This window comes from Solanum stenotomum, chromosome 1 (assembly GCF_019186545.1).
Source record: "Solanum stenotomum isolate F172 chromosome 1, ASM1918654v1, whole genome shotgun sequence".
In the NCBI taxonomy this organism is placed as follows: Eukaryota; Viridiplantae; Streptophyta; class Magnoliopsida; order Solanales; family Solanaceae; genus Solanum; species Solanum stenotomum.
In genome coordinates, this window is record NC_064282.1 from 78,490,402 (window position 1) to 78,511,484 (window position 21,083).

General features: G+C 33.1%; 1 protein-coding gene across 1 annotated transcript; it reads right to left on the reverse strand.

Annotated features, from left to right (window-relative positions):
- Positions 1-3,920: 3,920 nt before the first annotated feature.
- Positions 3,921-4,749, reverse strand: LOC125857016 (uncharacterized). The gene is made up of 2 exons (XM_049536688.1): positions 4,699-4,749; positions 3,921-4,508 (listed from the first exon to the last, which is right to left on the reverse strand). The coding sequence occupies exons 1-2, from the start codon at positions 4,747-4,749 to the stop codon at positions 3,921-3,923; spliced, it is 639 nt and encodes a 212-aa protein (XP_049392645.1).
- Between the last annotated feature and the right edge of the window lie 16,334 nt (positions 4,750-21,083).

Below are 21,083 nucleotides of genomic sequence, written 5' to 3' on the forward strand. Positions count from 1 at the left end.
TACTGCATTTCCTTTAATGAACTAAGTTTCTTTTACTGTTTATAAAGCTTTTAATATATTGCATGTGTTCATTGCTTTATTTTGAGTTAAGTTATCCAGGAGTTGAGAAGATCCAAGGTAAGTGTTTCTTTCCGAATCTTTTCAAGCCTATGTTTGTTAGAATTCCAACTTGCATACTCGTACATTCAATGTACTGATGCCAGTTGGCCTGCATCTTATTATAATGCAGACGCAGGTAACAAGGATCAGCATCTAGCACCTCGTTGATCCAGCTTGAGCATTCAGAGTCTGGTGGTGAGCTTCCTTGCATTCCGGAGGACTCTTTTATTCGTTTTCTAGTTTAATTCTTTAGGATGTTGTGGGGATTGTCCCAACATCCATCTCAGTTGCTTAGAGGCTTCATAGACAGTCAATTATTAGTCCGTTAGTCTTCTCATCTTACCTTATGTTAAGACTTGGGATGCCATTTTGGCCTAGTTGCATGTTTAATTCTTTTAACATTCTAAGTTATATTATTAAGCTATTTGAGTAAACTCATTTGATCATTGTAATCATGCTTAGAGTCTTCCGCTGAGTTAAGTAAGCCAGGCCAAGGGTTACCAGCCACACCTAGGGTGTAGGGTCGGGGCGTGAGAAAGATTGCCTTCCTCACGCTGATACTTCACATTCAATTCCAATGAAGTATCTACAGAGGAGGAATCTTAAAGACCAGCCAAAGAAATCAGATCCTGAGTATATTTGTGTTGGTTTAGAAACACACTTGAAGCAACATTATGAACTTCCAATCCCAAAAAATAAGTAAGAGTACCAAGATCTTTCATATGAAATGAATCTTTAAGTTGTTGTTAGAGGCAAGCGATTAGTGAACAATCAGGACCTTCCTTCGATAATAATGTCATCTACATACACCAAAAGAAGAACACAACCTGTAGATATTTTCCGAAGAAACATAGACGAGTCAAATTTTCTCTGCTCAAAAGAAAATTGTAGCAAAGTAGACCGGAACTTATCAAACCAAGCTCTTGGAGCTTGTTTTAATCCATAGAAAGACCTCTTCAACTTGAATACATCTGATGTAGGCGATGATAACAAACCAGGTGGAGGTTTCATATAAATACCTTCTTTAATATCACCACGGAGAAAAACATTTTTGACATCCATTTGATTAAGAGACCACTTTTGTGAAGCAACAATGACAATAATAGTTCGCACAGTGGTCATTTTGGCTACGGGTGCAAAAGTCTCCTCATAGCCCACCCTATACTCTTGCTTGTTACCAAGAACAACAAATCGAGCTTTGTACCGATCAAGAGTTCCATCAGAATGATGTTTGATTGAATAAACCACCCATTTACATCCAATAGGGTAGACATTTGAAGGACATGAAACAATATCCCACATGACATTTTATTTAAAAGACAAAAGTTCTTCCTCCATTGCTTTCTGCCAACATTCATGTTTGGAAGCTTGTGAGTAACAAGATGGAACATATATGTTGGATAAAGTAGAGGAAAAGCCATACCAATTGGAAGTATGAGATACTCTGGTAGATCGTCGAGTAGGCTCAAGAGGAACAGATCTTGCAGAATTCTCAGATTCTAGTTGTGGTACAATTTCAGGTCGCGGATCAGTAACGGGATAGGATAAAGTTGGCCGACGTCGTTCATACACAAATTCAGGTTTCAACCTCTTAAAATAAGATGATAAATCCTCAAAAGTAGGAATAAGAGGAGAAGCAGAAGCTGAATCTACAATCGTAGGAAAGAAATAATGATTCTTAAACAAAACAACATTTTTAAAAATACGAAATTTGTGAGAACATGGATCATAACAAATAAAACCTTTTTGTGACGTACTATAACCCATAAAAGCACATTTAGTAGACTGTACAAAAAGTTTATTACGCTGCGAAGGAGGCAAATGCACAAAACAAACAAAACCAAATGTATGAAAATTACCATAGTTAAGATTTTGGTGACAAAGACAAAAATATGGAGACTCAACATTTAACACTTTAGATGGAAATATATTAATTAAATAGACAGCAGTAGATAAAGCTTCCAACCAATATTTAGATGGTACAGAGGAATCAATCAACAAAGTACTAGTGACATCTAAAAGATGACAATATTTTCATTCAACAACTCCATTTTATTGTGGTGTATATGGGCAAGAGTGTTGTGAGAAAATTCCTTTGTCAAGCAAGAATTTTTTGAATTCATAAGAAATATATTCTCCACTAGAATCAGATCTTAATAATTTGATGCATGTAGAAAATTGAGTCTCAATGCAAGCAAAAAATGTCGTGAACATGGAAAATACCTCAGATTTGGATGAAAGAAAATACACCCATATAAACCGACTATAATCATCAATAAAGGTCACAAATTNAAAGAAATAATGATTCTTAAACAAAACAACATTTTTAAAAATACTAAATTTGTGAGAACATGGATCATAACAAATAAAACCTTTTTGTGACGTACTATAACCCATAAAAGCACATTTAGTAGACTGTACAAAAAGTTTATTACACTGCGAAGGAGGCAAATGCACAAAACGAACAAAACCAAATGTATGAAAATTACCATAGTTAAGATTTTGGTGACAAAGACAAAAATATGGAGACTCAACATTTAACACTTTGGATGGAAATGTATTAATTAAATAGACAGCAGTAGATAAAGCTTCCAACCAATATTTAGATGGTACCGAGGAATCAATCAACAAAGTACTAGTGACATCTAAAAGATGACAATTTTTTCATTCAACAACTCCATTTTACTGTGGTGTATATGGGCAAGAGTGTTGTGAGAAAATTCCTTTGTCAAGCAAGAATTTTTTGAATTCATAAGAAATATATTCTCCACTAGAATCAGATCTTAATAATTTGATGCATGTAGAAAATTGAGTCTCAATGTAAGCAAAAAATGTCGTGAACATGGAAAATACCTCAGATTTGGATCAAAGAAAATACACCCATATAAACCGACTATAATCATCAATTAAGGTCACAAATTATTTGAAATGAGCATGAGAAATAATTGGTGAAATGCCCCAAACATCACTATGAACGACATCAAAACACTTTGTAGCACGATTACCAAAATTAGGAAAAGGAAGAGTTTTACTTTTGCCTAATTTACAAGTAGAACAATCAATGGAAGAAACTGAAATTGATTTTTTATTTCCCAATAAACCAGAATTTGATAAATGAGACAACACAACAAAATTTGGATGTCCCAGACGCTTATGGCAAACCTCAGTCTTACTAGCAGTAGAAGTACAAGCAAAAGATAGAACAGGAGGAATGGAAAAGTGTATAGGAAACAATCATCCAACTTTAGGCCCATTCGCGATTATCGTCCCCGACACATGATCCTGTACAATACAACCATTATGAGAAAAATTCACATCACAGTTGTTATCTACCAATTGTCCAACTGAAATATGACTAGTTGAGAGCTTTGGCGAAACAAAACATTCTTGAAAGTTGGAGAAATGTCCCCAACCTTGGTAATGAGTAAATTACTACCATTGGCAATCTGTATTTGTGATGGACCTTCATACTTACGAACATTTTTTAAGATGCTCGTTGAGTTGGTCATATGATTGGAAGAACCTGAATCAACAATCCAAAAATTAGATGTTACATCATTACCTTGTAATCCCAATGCTGAAAAGGCTAACACGATCATTTGTTGTACCATTTCAAGCGTAAGAACTTCTCCCGAAGATGAGTTAATTATCATTAGTCGAACCATTTATCCCATCTTAGAAATCATTGACCCTATGATTTTGAGGGCGCGTGGGACACTCTTTGATAATGTGTGTGTATTGTTTACAATAATTACAGAACTTCTTACTACAGTTGCTATCAATATGACTATATTCCTTGCAACGGTAGCATTGAGTTCTACTCATATCCGTGCCCTTTCCTTTACCTTGAGCAGCAAATGCAACAATGACATCATTTTCTTTCTTGAAAGAATTTGTGTGACAAGACATTGCTCTTCATGAAGTAATTCCCTAAAGCAAACATCCAAAGAGGGAGACGGGCCACGATTCATCAAGTTAAAGCAAACACTCTCAAAGTCGGAGCGTAATTTCATCAAAAATTGGTCTCGCTTGCTTTGTTCATGAACTTCCTGAATCACTGATAGAGATTCAATAGGTATTTTGGCATAGACAATATTTGTAAATTCAGCCCATAAGTTCTGAAATCTAGAAAAATAATCCGTAACTGAAAGACCTCCTTGAGAGTAATTAGCAATTTCATACTCTAACTGAAAGCATCTTGCAGTATTATCTTGGTTGTAAAAATCCCACATGGACTTAGCTATCTTGCATGGCCTGAGATTAAGAACAATAAGAGGTTCAATTGACCCTAGAATCCATGTCATCACCAGAGCATCTTTAATCTTCCATTCACCTAGCTTTGCTGCATTAGTAGGAGTATGATCGCTTCCATCTATATGACCCCATAGTTCTTTGCCGATGACAAATAACTGAAATTCCCAAGAATAATATTTTTTCCAGTGAAATGAACACTAAAGGATTCAAAGTGATGTGAATTCATGCTACAAAGACTCAAGAAAGCAACTAGAATGACCAAGAACAAAATTCCTAGGTGGTAGGACTGATTGTCGATGAACAGTAAACAAAAAACAAAGATTTTCAATTTTTTTTAGAAGGAACCACAGATGACTCTATGAAACGAAGACAACCACGAGAAGACTCTAATACCATGTATGTTTTCTGTTGAATGCCCCTCAAAGTGAGAGTGTCTTTTCATTATACAGAGAAAATAAAGATTACACATCCCTAAAGATCTGTCATTCCTATCCCTAAAGATCAGCTATTCTATCCCTACAAATTTGCTATTCAATCCCTCTAAATCTACCTTGCTATCCCTCCAAATCAGCTATTCTATCACAATATTTATTCCTTTGATTCTACAACAAATGTATATGATCATGCTAATTTATATCACTATATAATTACATTAATATATACAATCATTTAGTTGTCCTTCATGCTAACCCTTAGTGCTTACTAATTTAAGACTACAGGCTTTGTCACTATATTTATATACAAAAATATATACTGTAACTAAAAATCAAATGATATTATTGAGTTATAGGTTTGAGTTATAAGATAAAAATTAAAAGAAAATAATATTAAGTTCTTCAAAATGATTATTCTGATATTCTTTAGCTCGAGTGGCCAAAAAAGAATATCGTCATACAGAAATCCTCAAACATATAAGATAAACTCTGATAGGATAACTTATACAATAAAATATTGATGAAAAACATAAAATCAAACAACACATACATTTAACTTCAATTTTGATCCACACAAGTCTTTTATATATCTCTTGGGAGTCTTTATATATGTATAAAAAATATGAATGATATGATCCGCTGGCAGACACTCCAAAGTTATGACCAATCATTTCTTCGATAATTTTACAACGAACAAGAATTTTTCAAATGTTAATTTGTTAGACTGTAGCTTGGTGCTGAAAAGTGTTGCTAGAATAGTGCAGCTCGCTTGGCTCTTTAAGCTAAATTTTCTCTTGAGTATTCCTTCATATATCAAAGTTCCAAAAATAAGTGTTTTATTCTGTTTGAAAAAGTTATGTTTACTCACGTCTTGCGTGTTTACAATCAGCTGGTAGATGTACTCATGAATATGTCATATGAAGAAGAAGTAGATGTTAACTCTTTTAAAGAACTTCCATCACAAGTCCGAAGAAATCTCAATCTAGATAAAATGCAATGATCGTCGTTTCAAAAATGTGCATACATTTCAAAAGAATTGACAATCATGTGATACATTTCACAGTATTATTACAAAGTTACTGTTTTGGTGCAATGGCTAGCTAGGTATGATTTCTGGAGGATAGCGATGCACGTGCTATGTGATATTTTACACTGGATCTTCACAGATGCTATCTCAAAACTGAGAGTGAATTAAGCACTGATTTTAACACAAGCTTGCTGATTGTGTTGACGTGCAAACAACTCTTTTTTACGTCAATAATATATACATAGCTCTTGTCCCTGTTTGGTTCGACAAGCTGCTCAAGCTGTGTGGAGAAAGAAAGAGATTGTGTTTGCGAGATCAAGCATAAAAGGTCAAAATACAAACTTTCAAATTAATTATGCTACATAAATTGAGATAGTAGAATATCACATTAACTAACACATTTTTTTCACCTTTTATATCCAATATTGAGAATTTCATCTCCACGCAATAAATTAGCTTGGTCAGGCTAAGCTAAGGCTCCCAAAGCAGTTCCACTTAGATCAAAATGAAAAGGAGCACCGTAATTATCACAAGACCCTGGACACTCATCTGCGATTGTCACTGTTATTGGTATCCAGAACAAGCTGATTTCTCTTTGCACATTACCTAAAAATAGTTTTTTCCTATTTCAAATATACACACTGACAGTATAAATATATAGGTATAGAATTAAATCACGTATATGTTATTATAATAAACTGATAAAAATGATAAACTAACCTAATATAAGTTTAAAATAAACTTAAATACCTGATAGCAAGCTCCACAACCTTTTCCAGCTTTAAAATTATTTTCATTTCCAGCTGGTAGCCCCGCCATCTACATAACGACTAGGTATTCTTTTGAGTTTAACTTTTATAGACTGACAGTGCTTAAAGAAATTTTACAATATCATATTTAGTAAATGATAACTACCAATAATCTTAGCAATAACCAAGATTATCTATTATAAAAGGTCTTAGTATTTCGATGGTGTGAAAATCCTATACACAATGAATATGCATACAAAATTTATATATATATATATATATATATATATAGATTTATTTAATTTTATTTTTATCTTTTTGGGGGTAGGAACTGTACTTTTATGCAATCGGCCAAATATGTAACTTTTCCAATTTAAAAGAGGATCTCAGCTCCTTCCCGACCAACTCTCCAACCATATAAAGTGTACAAGAATTAATAACAGAGCAAAACTAAGTTAATACATTTTATCATTTTTTTTTATCTTTGAGGTAATTATACGATTCACTAGTCAATATGTATAGTTCGGCCTAAATCATTTATCAATATGATCAAAATATATAAAATCTATAAACTAATTATGTATATTATATACATAGTTATGCATATTATATGTCCCCATAATTCTTTTCAGGTGACAAACAGTTGGAATTGAAATTCCCAGGTTAAGTAATTTTTTCCTGTGAAACAAACATGGAAGGACTCAAACTGATGTGACTCCATGTTTTTGACAAGCTAAGGAAGATAGAAATGCAATTATACAAAATAACTAGAATGACCAAGACTAAGATTCCTAGATGTCTTAAATTCCAAGATACTTAGGACTGACTGTTGACGAAAAATAGTAAGCAGAACAAAAACATAAAAAAAAATAAAAAATCTTAGAGGAACCACAGATGAAAGACACTAAGAATCAAAGCACTGAAAAAGGCTTTGATACCATGCCAATTTTGCTGAATGAATGCTCTCAAATGAGAGTTCTTCCATTAAATAGAAAGAGTTATGATTTACATGTCTAAAAACTTCTATATATGTTATTCCTAATTGTAATATCTTTGAAAATATGCTACATTAATCTATGCTCTCTCCTATCATTATCACACAAATATTCATAGATATGTACAGATATTTAGAATCTGTCCAATCATGCAAACAGTAATAACTATTTTTCCAAAATGTGACACTTCCTACAACTATGGAAGCAAAAACTTAGTTCTATGTCGTTATCTACAACCAACGTAAGTTCCAATTTATATTTTCCTAGTTTCTTCACTTTGGGCATCCCAGTACTCCTCAAACATATTTGTACTTTTTTCTATGTTTCTTTGTATTGGGGGATTAACTTTTTGTTCTTAATGGTATGAGTATATTCACAAGAATACAAATGTCAATCAACAACATTAATTTGACATCAGGAATTCAACTATTCTTCATGGATCTACAGAAGTAATAACCTTTCTTGTTTCTACAAGAGTTTAGGAGATTGAAGTTTTTGCGATGGAGGGAGGAAATTTTACTATCAGGAGATGGGAGGACCTTGATAATGATATCTTGGTGAAGATACTCCTATCTTTGACCTTTTTTAATTGTCTGCTAGACTTGCTCATGTGTGTAATGTGTGGCGATGGACTCATTGTGATCAACTTCTCTGGGAGACGCTGAACTTGCCGGTACAAAAATCTAACTTCATCAAAAAGATTTTCACTTCCTATTCAAGCACTAGCAATTTTACACATGTTGGCGTTTGACTTGAAAATTTCAAATCCAACTTGAACTTATACTTCAAATTTGAAACACCTTATAACCTGTTTTTCAACTCATTTTTCTCTTTTGAAATGCATTTCAAATTTGAGAAGTACATTGAATATTTAATATATGGCTAAACACCTACTTATTCTTGAGAAGAAAAAATTACTGTGAAATTGAATAAGATTCTCTTTGAAATTAGTGAAAAATTAAATATAATAATTTTATATTGGATAGAATTTACCTGTCAATTTTAATTTTGATTTTAAGAAAGAAAATTAAGGTAAGTCATAAGCATAATTTATTCAATTTGCATAAGGCATAAGCTTCTATTCAAGTAATGAAAATGCACTAAAGACGGTGAATCGGAGAAAATGTCAGACCTCATAGTGTGTACTAGGTCCACATAAATGCTCTTTCTGACTGTCACTCTCTGTACCAGTTGGCCTATAGTTCAGGGTTTATCTACAATATCCCATAATTTTAGTGCTGAAATGATAAAACGTGAATAGTTTAGGGAGTTTAAATTAAAGGTATTAACTCAAAAGAAAATCTCACTTTCATCTTCCTTTTTTTGTCATCTATAAGAAAAAACAGGTAGAATTTCTCCGAAGAAAAAAATGAAAAAAAATATTAAAGATTGTTGACCAGAATCAAGTTACAGGTGTGAAAGATATGATGGTACTTCCATTTGGCAGTGAGGTACTCTTTATTATAAAAGTTTGACAGCCGACACCTACCAATGCGTGGGGGATTTTATGGTCATTTCCTCGTATCGAAATCTCACTCCTCATCCAAGCTACACTATCATCCCACAGTTTTCATCCAATTTTTTTTTACACACACTTAAGTGAATCAACAATCTAAAGGCATGTACTTAATCTCTTTCTATCTTTATTTTTCCTTATATTATTTGAGGTTGTTTTTTGGATTAATTTTTGACTCGTGTTGTATCTTGATTCCAAAAGTTGTGGGTATCAAAGGAATTCAGTGTACAACTTTTGAAACTTTTGTCTTCCTTTCTGTGGCTATTTGATTTTTGCCCTTACAGATCCTAATTGAAGGTTGTTTGAATTTGTACATCTTGGTTTACTGCATTTCAATTATTAGTGTGGTATGATCAAATGCAGATTTTCTTGTTATTAACATTTAAATCTTTTCTTAAGACTTAAATTTCAATTACTCCTCAATAAGGAAATTAGTATACGTACTCGCATGATGCGCGGTCATTTTACTTAAAAATTAAATCATTAAATAGTTTCACATTTAAAAATAACAACAAAAAATAAATATGATTTATGGAAAGTGTTTGTTGTTACAAACAAAATTATATTTCTTGCAATTCTTTATCGTCTAAATTATTAATAATATATTTTTGTATTATTTTATTTTGTTACTCTACTTTTAAAGCGAATTCACAGTACAAATATTTCATATTATCTCTGTCACTCTCTTTGTAATTAATTTTCTATTGTGTATATTAATTAGTTTTTGTCATATATAATTTTATATGTAATCAAAATAAGATTATATTAATGAGTAGTATTAAATTGAGATTTTGTATCCAAAATCTAAGAAGAAATGTTTTTTTTTCAATGCTTAAAGCTTTTGAATAAGCAATCGATGCTTTTAAGGATTTTCTTTTTATATTATATGTGATAAGATACAAAAATTTCCTTCCATTTTATTTTTAACATATAATTTTATATTTAATTAAATTAAGTTTCCAAAATATCCTATATGAAATTTTAGTTACTTCGAATATTTTCATTATGTTGCTAATTTTTTTTTTATATTAGATTTTCAATTCTATACTTTATGCATTAAGAATTAAGTTGCATGATACTATCTATAGCATGATTTTGTTATACATTATCATTCTCCCCTTTATTTAATTTTGTTTTACAATAATATTTTGTCACGATCCGAGCCTGCACCTTGGACGTGGCCGGCACTCGAGAACCATTGTTGGTCCTCAAGCGAACTCTCATCCTGGCTGACTACAAGTGGAAGACGAACTCAAGCATACATAAGCATCAAATTGAAAGAAACGTTGAAAAATAATTTACTGAATCTCAAAACTTCATTGAATATAATGAATATGAAACGTAAGTTTTAAATAAAATATTTGAAACTGAAAGACTCTCCAAAACTGTCTATCTATGAGGCCTCTACTATACAAAGATGAGTGTCGGAACAAGACCCACGACTCCTCAAAAGAACTACTACTTACAACTCATAAAACTAGAGTACTTCGAAAGCAAGAAGGTCTCACTCATAAGAAGACAAGTAGATGAAGTGATCTCAAGAGACTATTGTTGAGGATCCTAATAACTTGTATCTGCATCATTAAAAGATACAGGTCGAATGACATCAGTAAATTAAATGTACGAGTATGTAATATAACTAAAAGAAAGGACATGAATAAATAACAATGTACTTAAGCTGAATGTAAAGAAATAAAGGGGTTAAATTATTTAAATCTTTACAAAATACTTTCTCATCTCTGAACTCAACATAAAAAGTGATATACTTTAACTCTGCTAGGAGATTCTCTAACCGACAACCATCACTATGAGCTACATGAGACAACGTCTCGTCCACGCTGCCAGAACTGTCTTATACCTTGCCGGGGGTATAGAACACCTCAACTAAGTGGATCCACTAAGCTCTGCCCAAAGGCACTTAGGATTCATCTAACAAGTATGATCATGCACTCATGTTGGCATACATGGTTTATGAGGAATGTGAATTATTTGAACTCATCTCATATCGGTTCTCAATACTACTCCCAATAATATATAGTCATGCTCATATGTTTAAAAACATAACTCTTCCTCTGGTTTGAGATAAATGCTCAAACTACCCTCTTAAAAGAGGTAACTTCTCTTGAAAATCTTTTGAACTCATAACTCATTTAGAAATCTCAATTTCTCTTTTATGAATGTAAAAATTGATGCCTCTGGGAATACATAGTCCCCTTATTCTCTTACTCAATTCATACTTGAAAACTCTTTCTCAAAAACATATCAAAATCATATTTTAATATGATCATTGATGACTCCGGAAGTCATACTGCATAAATATTGATGGTATATCTGGATACTAGACTCCTGAAACATTGATGGCATACTCAATTGCCATACTAATCATGTTTTAGAAACTCTTTTCTCAAAACTCATCTTTACTTTCTCAAAACATAGTTTAAGAACCCAAGTGTTGACTTTAAAAAGCTTTTCAAAATTTATAACTAAAATTATAGGGTTCATGTGGAATTATGAGGAAACTCAGAACTCAAGACTCAAGAACTCGAAAGTCATAACTCAACGATACTACTCATCTCAAAAACACTCAATTCATAGGGTTCATGCTGAAATATAGACATGAACGAATCAACTCAAAATTTTTAATGCATAACATATAGCAATCCATTAATTAGGAATAGAAATTCAAAAAGAAACCGGAACTCAAGAATTCAAATCAACCTATCTCAAGAATACTCAAATCTAGGGGTAGAATTCTAGATTTCTCTTTTAGTGATTTGGAAGTAGATGTAGGGCATGAGGATGAACTAGTCCAACACTATGATAGCCTTACATATCTGGAAGAATCTTAAAGAAGAACTTGTCTAGAAGTCTTGAAACTCTAGCTTGAAGGAGAAAAGTCAAGAAAACCTTTCTTGAGATTTCTTGAATTAGTTTCGTGAAACTGTATGGCCAAGAATTATGATTTTCATTAGTGATTCATAATTGTATGGAGAAATTCGAGTTGGAAAGAATTGAATTCTTGGAGAAATACTTACCTTGAAGAAGAATCTTGAAAAAGATTGAAAGAATCTTGAAAAAGATTAAAAGAATCTTGAATGGAGTCTTCTACTTTGATTTATCCTGAGGGTTTGAGAGAGAAGAGAATGACGAAATAAGAGATGAATATCTAGTTGTTTTGGGTCGCAAATTAGTCAAGAAATTCGTTTAGGATTTTCTTAGAGGTAAAAAGACAAAAAGGACCGTTTTAATGTTTTCCCGTCGGCTGATTCATAACTACACTATATCAGGTTACTAAAATTGTCATAACTTTTTACTCAAACCTCGAATTATTGCGAAATTGGTGGCGTTGGAAAGAAAATTCAAATACCTTTAATTTGATAGGTTAGGGACAACATAACTCTTTATATATTAAGAGATATGGTTGTTTGAAGTTGACCCAAGTAGAATCTTACATCAAAACATAATCGATAAGGAAACTTTCAACTCTACTTTGTGCTAGGAGTTTCTAGTGACCTTAATTGATATCCAGAATCATTCCCACACTAGAGAATTTACCTTTATACATATGGGCAATTTAAGAATCACCCGATATGATCCTACAAGTAAATAAAGAATGGTTCGAGTCTTAACTTAGAAATTTTTGGGGTGTTACAATATCTCCCCATTAGGATCATTCGTCCTCGAATGACGGGTAGTTTGAGAATGGAAAGGGGGTTACTATTATTGTATTCAAGTCTAACTCAGTATCACAAAGTACTTAACATAGGGTGATTATTCTGATATAAATCACAAGATTCGAGTTCTATACCTTTGTAGGAATCTCATCCCAAGAACACTACTGCTTACCACTACATTCATTCTAATCTTGAGCTCATATCACGAAACAACTAATGTATCAAACATTGTCCACATGTTAACAATACCACATTCAAGCTTAGAACCTAACTACCCATACAATCCTACTAACCCACTTTCTAAGTACTTCTCATCCTCTCATAATCTCATCATCTCTACCAACTGAACTTTCATGCATTACCACTAAGAAAATGATTTATTACTCATCGTAAAATCTTGTCTCCTTCTTAGTCTAAATTTATAATCTTAGATGGAATAAACACACCATCACAATCACTATAAGAAATAGCAATCCTCTTCTTTATCATTCACACAACTACTATCAACAACACCACTCTCAAAACTAAAAAAGGATTACTGAAAGAGCTCTAAGGCAAAAGATCATAAGCACGATTCATTCGAGATATCTGATATAAGAATATGCATGACATAACATTATGTTGCTAGCCATTGAGAGTGAATCATTAATTAGCTAGACTGAGCATACTATGAGACATGAATGCTTTTATGAATAGGTTCATATCATGAGGCTGATATCCATAACTTTATGGATTTACCTCGAGGTTAATGGGCTAAAGTCGTTGCCCATCATCTTGAAAACTGAGCATAGATATGAAACTTTCGAAAATGTATGAGAATAGGTCATAAACACAATTCTGCTTGATGTTGTAGTGACTAAACTCTGAGGAATATGCTAGAATATGAATGGATTGATGTACTTCCTTAACTCTTTCTGAAGACATAACTATCTCATTCACAACACTTGACTTGATTCCTCATCTTATCATCTCCCCCTTGTTATGTCGTGATTTCACCAACCTTTAAAAAAAACACTTTTTGAAATGTTCTAAGTATAAAACAATTTAAGAAATACTTAGAAAAAGAGTCGCCACTTAATTTTTGTAAAGAAATTAAGAAAACTTAATTTAAAGAGGCCTTAACAGATAAACCTTTAAAAATTTAGGGAAAATGGGCAAGAGGTTTTTATTTCTACTCTAAGAAGGTATTAACACTTAAAGTAGCCGCTAACATACGGTTATGCAACGACTTAAAAGATATTTGATTAACTCTTTGGGAAAAGGATTTAATGCAAACGTAATTTATAATATTTGATTAACATTGAAAAAATAGTTAAACAAAGAACAATTTTTTTTAATTTTTAAGAAAAAGCGACCTTAACTGAAACTTGTGAATTAAATTGCAAGTGATTAGGATTTTAACAAAGAAACTAGATTACTTAGAATTTATTTGTATTATTTCAAAGATAATAACTTAAAATAATTGAATAAATTAAAGAGAGAATATTTTAAATTAATTAAAGACAAGTAAAAGTTTTGACTAAAATATTTAAGTAGGTAAGGAATACAAGAGATGATAAACTGAAATTTGTTAAAACAAAACAAACACAAAAAAATAGTTCATCTTTTGGGGAATTCGACTAAGTTAATTAACAATTCTAAAGTTAGAGTTAGTAAAAAATAAAGAATAAATAATCACAATTAAATAATTTAAGAGTAAAGGAGAAATTGAATTTGGGTGTTGGGCTTTGAAACCCAATCATGAAATGCAAGGAGGAGAAAGGGGTCCAATTGGACTTGGCCAATATCACTTTCTTGGAGCAGTGGCCTAAGACGAACGAGCTGAGGATGAATTCCACTTTGACCCACAGACAGATAAGCAAAATAACTTGAAAGAAGAATCGAAAAGCTTAGGCTCAAACCTTCGTGGGTTCAATTTTGAAGAATACTATTCTCCAACCTTCAAATTCCAATTCTCTTCCTCTCTAAATGGCACCAATACCATGTATTTATAGAAAAAAATAAAGGTTTGAATTCAAATAGCCGTTTGAGCGGGAGATGAGAGATTGATTGGAGAGAATGGAAGGAAAAACAAGCAAGAGGAGAACTTACCCCCAAAAATCCAGATTCGATGTGATATCTCTTAATCCGCATCAGATTTGGGTGAGATTTCTCTCAGCAAAAGTCAACAAGTCTTGTTCCGAGGTCTGTATTCCTTGAAAATAGTGGGAGGAACTGACAGGGGTGATGGGCGGACGAAGAACTAGGGTTCTTCTCTTGACTTTTGCATCATTGGGAAGAAGAAGGGGAGACTAGCGCGTGAGGGTTGAAAAATAAAAAAGAGAAAGGAACGTGTGAGAGCATGGGAATGCATGGGGATTAAGAGAATGACCTAATTTATTTAAAATTGACAATTTTAGTTGCTATTCTAAAAAAATAAATTTAGTCAACTAACTAAAGTTGACCAAAACTAAAATGAGATGGATAAGTTCGATTAATTATTTTAGCTTCCTAATTTAAACAAAAAATAATAATTATTAAGACATAAGTTCATTACATAAAATAGAGAACTAGTTATACAAAATTATAAAATTCACTAATTTGAAGGAAATAAATACATATTTATACTAAACACTTTATTTTTAGGCTATTTGTTAAATGTTTATATAAAATATGAAAATTATATATAAATCAAATATAAAATTATATATTTATTTATAAAAAACTTGCCGAACTAATTAGAGAAACTTTTAAAATATTTTTTAGGATTTTTCAAAGACGATTATTTCAAATTGTTTGAAACTGAAGAAGCTCGATAATTAACTCCAACTGCATAGGGTAAAAATTGGGTGTCAAAAACTGCCCCATTCTTTGGGTAGGGTCGATGAAAGAGAACCTGGGCAAAGAAGATTGATGAATCTAATTTTAACCGAACCCTTTTCATCTCTTTGAGAGAAAGGCTCGATATAGATTTTGAGGAATTATTGTTGGGCATTGAGTTTCCTATGTATCTCAAGTTACATGAGAATTCAAGACATTTAGTTCAACATAACACTTGATTTGACACTTGATTTTTTTTATTAAATTCAAAAAGCTTTTATGGTATCAAATTATGGAGAGACCGAAATGCTCGGAGATAAGATATAAAAGAGATTGTTGGAATACATCCAAGTCTTCAACATGGAGTCCACCTATATATCCCTCGACCGCATGAATCAAGCTGTCTGTAGTTCAACTCAATCGGTTGGAAAGGAAATCTATTATGTTAAGATAACCTTTGGTTCAGGAAGAGTGACAAATTAATCGAGTTCTAAAAAAAAGCTTGCAATCTCTTGGTCATGAATACAGAGCTCTTCACATCCATCAATAAGAACTTACACAGACATAGTTTTTAAAGCTTTTGGTGTACTGCCACTCGGATTTGAAGATTTGTTTCAAGTTGGAGTCGCACATTAAACCGGATGCGAAACTAAAACTGTAAGATCCCAAGAAACTATCCACATGCCTTCAGATAGGGGTGTGGTTTGATTGTGGTGGAAGTCGCTCCTCAGCTCGCGTCCAAGAAGTTTGATCTTCCTCCCCAGACTGGTCCTGGTGCGCTGCTAAGAAAAAGTTCAACATTGTACTGCATCCTTTTTTACGACGTCCTCACCTATAGTTTAATTGAGAATGCATCCTCTCGGATGTTCTTGATAAAGACTAAGATAAAACTCATTAGTAGAAACTGTAATTCAACGAGGAAAGTAGTGTCTTTACTATGTTGGTACGCTAACTTCCTCTAATTTTGACGTAGAGCAAATAAGGTATCTTTCCAAAGATTACGTGATTTATAATTATTCTGAAACGTCAACCTCCTCCATTTTTGATGTAATATATGATGAATTTATATGGTTTAATATGTTCATGGATTTCCCTCTCGTAAATGATATCACCTCTTTTAGCAAATGATATGAATGAGCCTCTTGTTATTGATATTATTACCTCTGATATTATAATATGGATGACCCTCTTGGCAATAATATCACTTCTTCTGGCAAATGATATGGATGACCCTCTCGGTAATGATATTATCACCTCTGATAATACAATATGTATGACCCTCTTGGGAATGATATTATCACCTCCGATAATATAATATGGATGACCCTCTTGACAATGATATTATCACCTCCAGTAGTATAATATTGATGACCCTCTCGGTAATGATATTATCACCTTGTATAATATAATATGAATGACCCTCGTGGCAATGATATTATCACCTCCAATAATATAATATGGATGGCTCTCTTGGCAATGATATCACCTCTGATAATATAATATGGATGGACCTCTTGGCAATGACATCACCACCTCTGATGACATGATATGAAATGGCCTTTCTGTAATGCACATCACCGAGTCTAGTATCTATGTGACTTACAAATATCTGTCAACGTTAGCCTCTTTTGACTTTAACGTGATAATGAACATTTTTTGCAAGTTGCACTTCAAATTCTCTCCGATATTGGATGTGTCTTAGGTGTGCCCTTCAGACATCTTTGCCGCTAGAAAATTCAATATAATGTTATTGTAGTCATTTGAACAACTTAAAGTGCCATCCTCTCAATGCTTTCACCTACTTTTTCTTTAACCACTTGTATCATCGTTGTGGCTCCTATTTTTGTTAAGAAATATGAACAAGACATTGTTATTCAAAATACCAAGTTAACTAATTTTATCGCACGAATATCAATGCCTTTTCATGCATAAAGAAAATTTCAGTCTTGAGCATTTTTACTCTTCTGACTTTCCCATAATTGTTGAACATCATGATCTCTTGATATCCTTTTAAACCTGCATCCACAAAAAAATATTAGTTTTAAATGAATATATGTGTTGACTTCTTTGATTACTTGCTCTTCCTCTTGCTATCTTTGGTTGATTGCTTCTAGCTTCCTGCTTCTTGGTAGACATAATATAGATCTATATTTTATACAAAATATTTGATATATGCCTAAAGTTTTAAGAAAAGAAAAAAAAGATTTTTGAAAATTAATTTGATGAGGGTCACTGTCAAGTGTCATGTCACATTAAAGTTTAAATGAACACTTCTATTCAAGTTTCGATATATCCAATCTAAAATTCCTTTTAACCTAGGGAAGTTAGAAGATAATTGTAGTTTGAGTTTGAATTTCTGAGATATTGGGGCTCATGAGCTTCTGATCACGCTAGAGATTACTTGTCGTTAACTTTAACTTTTGACAGTACTTGATAGAATTTTTTAGATCTTCTCAAAAATTCTACCCCAGTAAAATGTCTTGGCATTTCTCATATCTTTGGTAGGAAAACCTGCGGAATTTTTCAGACCTTCTCCAAAATTCTGTCCCAATTGCCTTTTCCGAATGCATGTTCTATCCTATCTTGTTGGCAAATGATCTTTTGAATTCTTAAGCTCCTCTCAAAAGTTTTGCCCCAGTTTCCATTATAAAGGGAAATGGAAATTTTATGGGGTGTATGATCGAGCCGTTATGACGCCTACGTATCCCGTTGAGGTAGGAATTAGGTCAAACATAGTTCCCCTTTTGGGAATAAAAGAAATAGGAAATTTTAATAATAAAATGATCGAGTCCGACAAAGGCCGCCTACGTATCTCATTTTTAAGAATTCAGGTCAGACGTAGTTCATTACAAAGTACTTGGTATAACCAGTTACAAGCAAATGATATGATTACAAGGAAAGTGATGAGAGAAAAACTAATCTTCAGATGTTGTATCTCTTGACAACATCTGAGTTGATTTATTTTGGCCACTCTTGGCCATCCATCTCTAATAGGATCAAGGCACCTCCAGATAACAGTTTACGAACCATTTATGGTCTCTGCTATTTGGGAGCAAATTTCCCCTTATACTTATCTTGATGGGGAAGATGTGTTGGAAGACCAATTGTACTTCTTCAAATGTTTGAGATCTCACTTTTTTGTTGAAAGGAAGAATCATTCTTTGTTGATATAATTGGCCATGACAAATAGTGGTCATCCTCTTTTCATTAATTAAGGCTAAGTGTTCAATCCGATTACGAACCCAATAAGCATTGCTCAGTTCAGCTTCTTGAATGATCCTCATCAATGAAGGTATTTCAACTTTAGCTGATATCACTGCTTTTGTCCCATACACTAGCAAGTACAGAGTTTTTCCGATTGATGTTCTAATGGTTGTTCGATATCCCAACAAAGCATATGGTAACATCTCATGCCAATCTCTGTGATTATCAATAATCTTTCTCAAATCTTTTTGATGTTCTTATTGGTAGCTTCTACGGCTCCATTCATTTGAGGACGATAAGCAGTCGAATTTTGGTGAGTAATCTTGAATTCCTTACAGATCTCTTTCATCAAATTGCTGTTGAGGTTTGCACCATTGTCTATAATAATGGAATCAGGTAGTCCAAATCGACATATCAAGTTATTACGAATGAAATCAGCTACTACCTTCTTCATCACATATTTATAATAATTTGCTTCCACCCACTTGGTGAAGTAATCAATGGCAACCAAAATGAATCTATGTCCATTAGAGGCGGGTGTCTCAATTGGGTCAATGACATCCATTCCCCAGGCCCCGAATGGACAAGGCTTACCCATAGCGTTAAGTTTGTGAGGGGAAATCCGATCAAATCACTATGTACTTGACATTTATGACACTTTTGCACAAATCTACAACAACCGTGCTCCATAGTCATCCAAAAATAACCAGCTCGAAGGATCTTCTTTGCCAAGGTAAGCCCATTCATATGAGTTCACTAGACTCCATCATGTACCTCTTCGAGAAGTCTTGTAGTTTTCATGCATAAAGAAAATGTCAGTCCTGGGGCCTTTTGCTTTTCTGACTTTCCCATATTTGTTGAACATGATGATCTCTTGATATCCTTTTAAACTTGCATCCACAAAAGAATTATTAGTTTTAAATGAACTAATATGTGTTGATTTCTTTGATAGCTTGCTCTTCCTCTTGCTATCTTTGGTTGATTGCTTCTAGCTTCCCACATCTTGGTAGACATAATATAGTTCTATATTTTATACAAAACAATTGATATATGCCTAAAGTTTTAAGAAAAGAAGAAAAAAGATTTTTGAAAATTAATTTGATGAGGGTCACTTCCAAGTGTCATGTCACATTAAAGCTTAAATGATCACTTTCATTGAAGTTTCGATATATCCAATCTAAATTTCTTTTAACCTAGGGAAATCAAAAAATAATTGTAGTTTGACTTTGAATTTCTGAGATATTGGGGTTCATGAGCTTCTGATCCCGCTGGAGATTACTTGTCGTTAACTTTGAGCTTCTAACAGTACTTGATAGAATTTTTGATATCTTCTAAAAAATTCTTCCCTAGTGAAATGTCTTGGCATTTCTCCAATCTTTGGTAGGATAAACGTGTGGAATTTTTGAGAAGGAAATTCTGTCCCAATTGCCTTTTCCTAATGCATGTTCAATCCTATCTTGCTGGCGAATGATCTTTTGAATTTTTGAGCTCCTCTCAAAAATTCCGCCCCAGTTTCCATTATACAGGGAAATGGAAATTTTATGGGATGTATGACTGCGACGTTGTGGCGGTTATGTATCCCATTGAGGCAGGAATTAGGTCAAACATAGTTCCACTTTTGGGAATAAAAGAAATACGAAATTTTAATAAGAAAATGATCTAGGCCGACATAGTCCGCCTACGTATCGCATTTTTGAGAATTCAGGGCAGACATAGTTTGTTACAAAGGTCTTGGTATAAGCAGTTACAAGCAAATGATACGATTACAAGGAAAGTGATGAGAGAAAACTAATATTCAGATGTAGTTTCTCTTGACAACATCTGAGTTGATTGGTTTTGGGGACTCCTAGCCATCCATCTTCGATAGGATCAAGGCACCTCCAGATAACACTTTACGAACCATTTATGGTCCCTGCCAATTTGGAGCAAATTTCCCCTTATACTCATCTTGATGGAGGGGAAGATGTGTTTGAAGACCAATTGTACTTCTTCAAATCTTCGAGATCTCACTTTTTGGTTGAAAACACGAATCATTCTCTGTTGATATAATTGGCCATGACAAATAACAGTCATCCTCTTTTCATCAATTAAGGCTAAGTGTTCAATTCTATTACGAACCCAATTAGCATTGGTCAGTTTGGCTTCTTGAATGATCCTCAATGAAGGTATTTCAACTTCAACTAGTATCACTGCTTTTGTCCCATATACTAGTAAGTATGGAGTTTTTCCGATTGATGTTCTAACAGTTGTTCTGTATCCCAACAAAGCATAGGGTAACATCTCATGCCAAACTCTGTGATTATCAATAATCTTTCTCAAAATCTTTTTGATG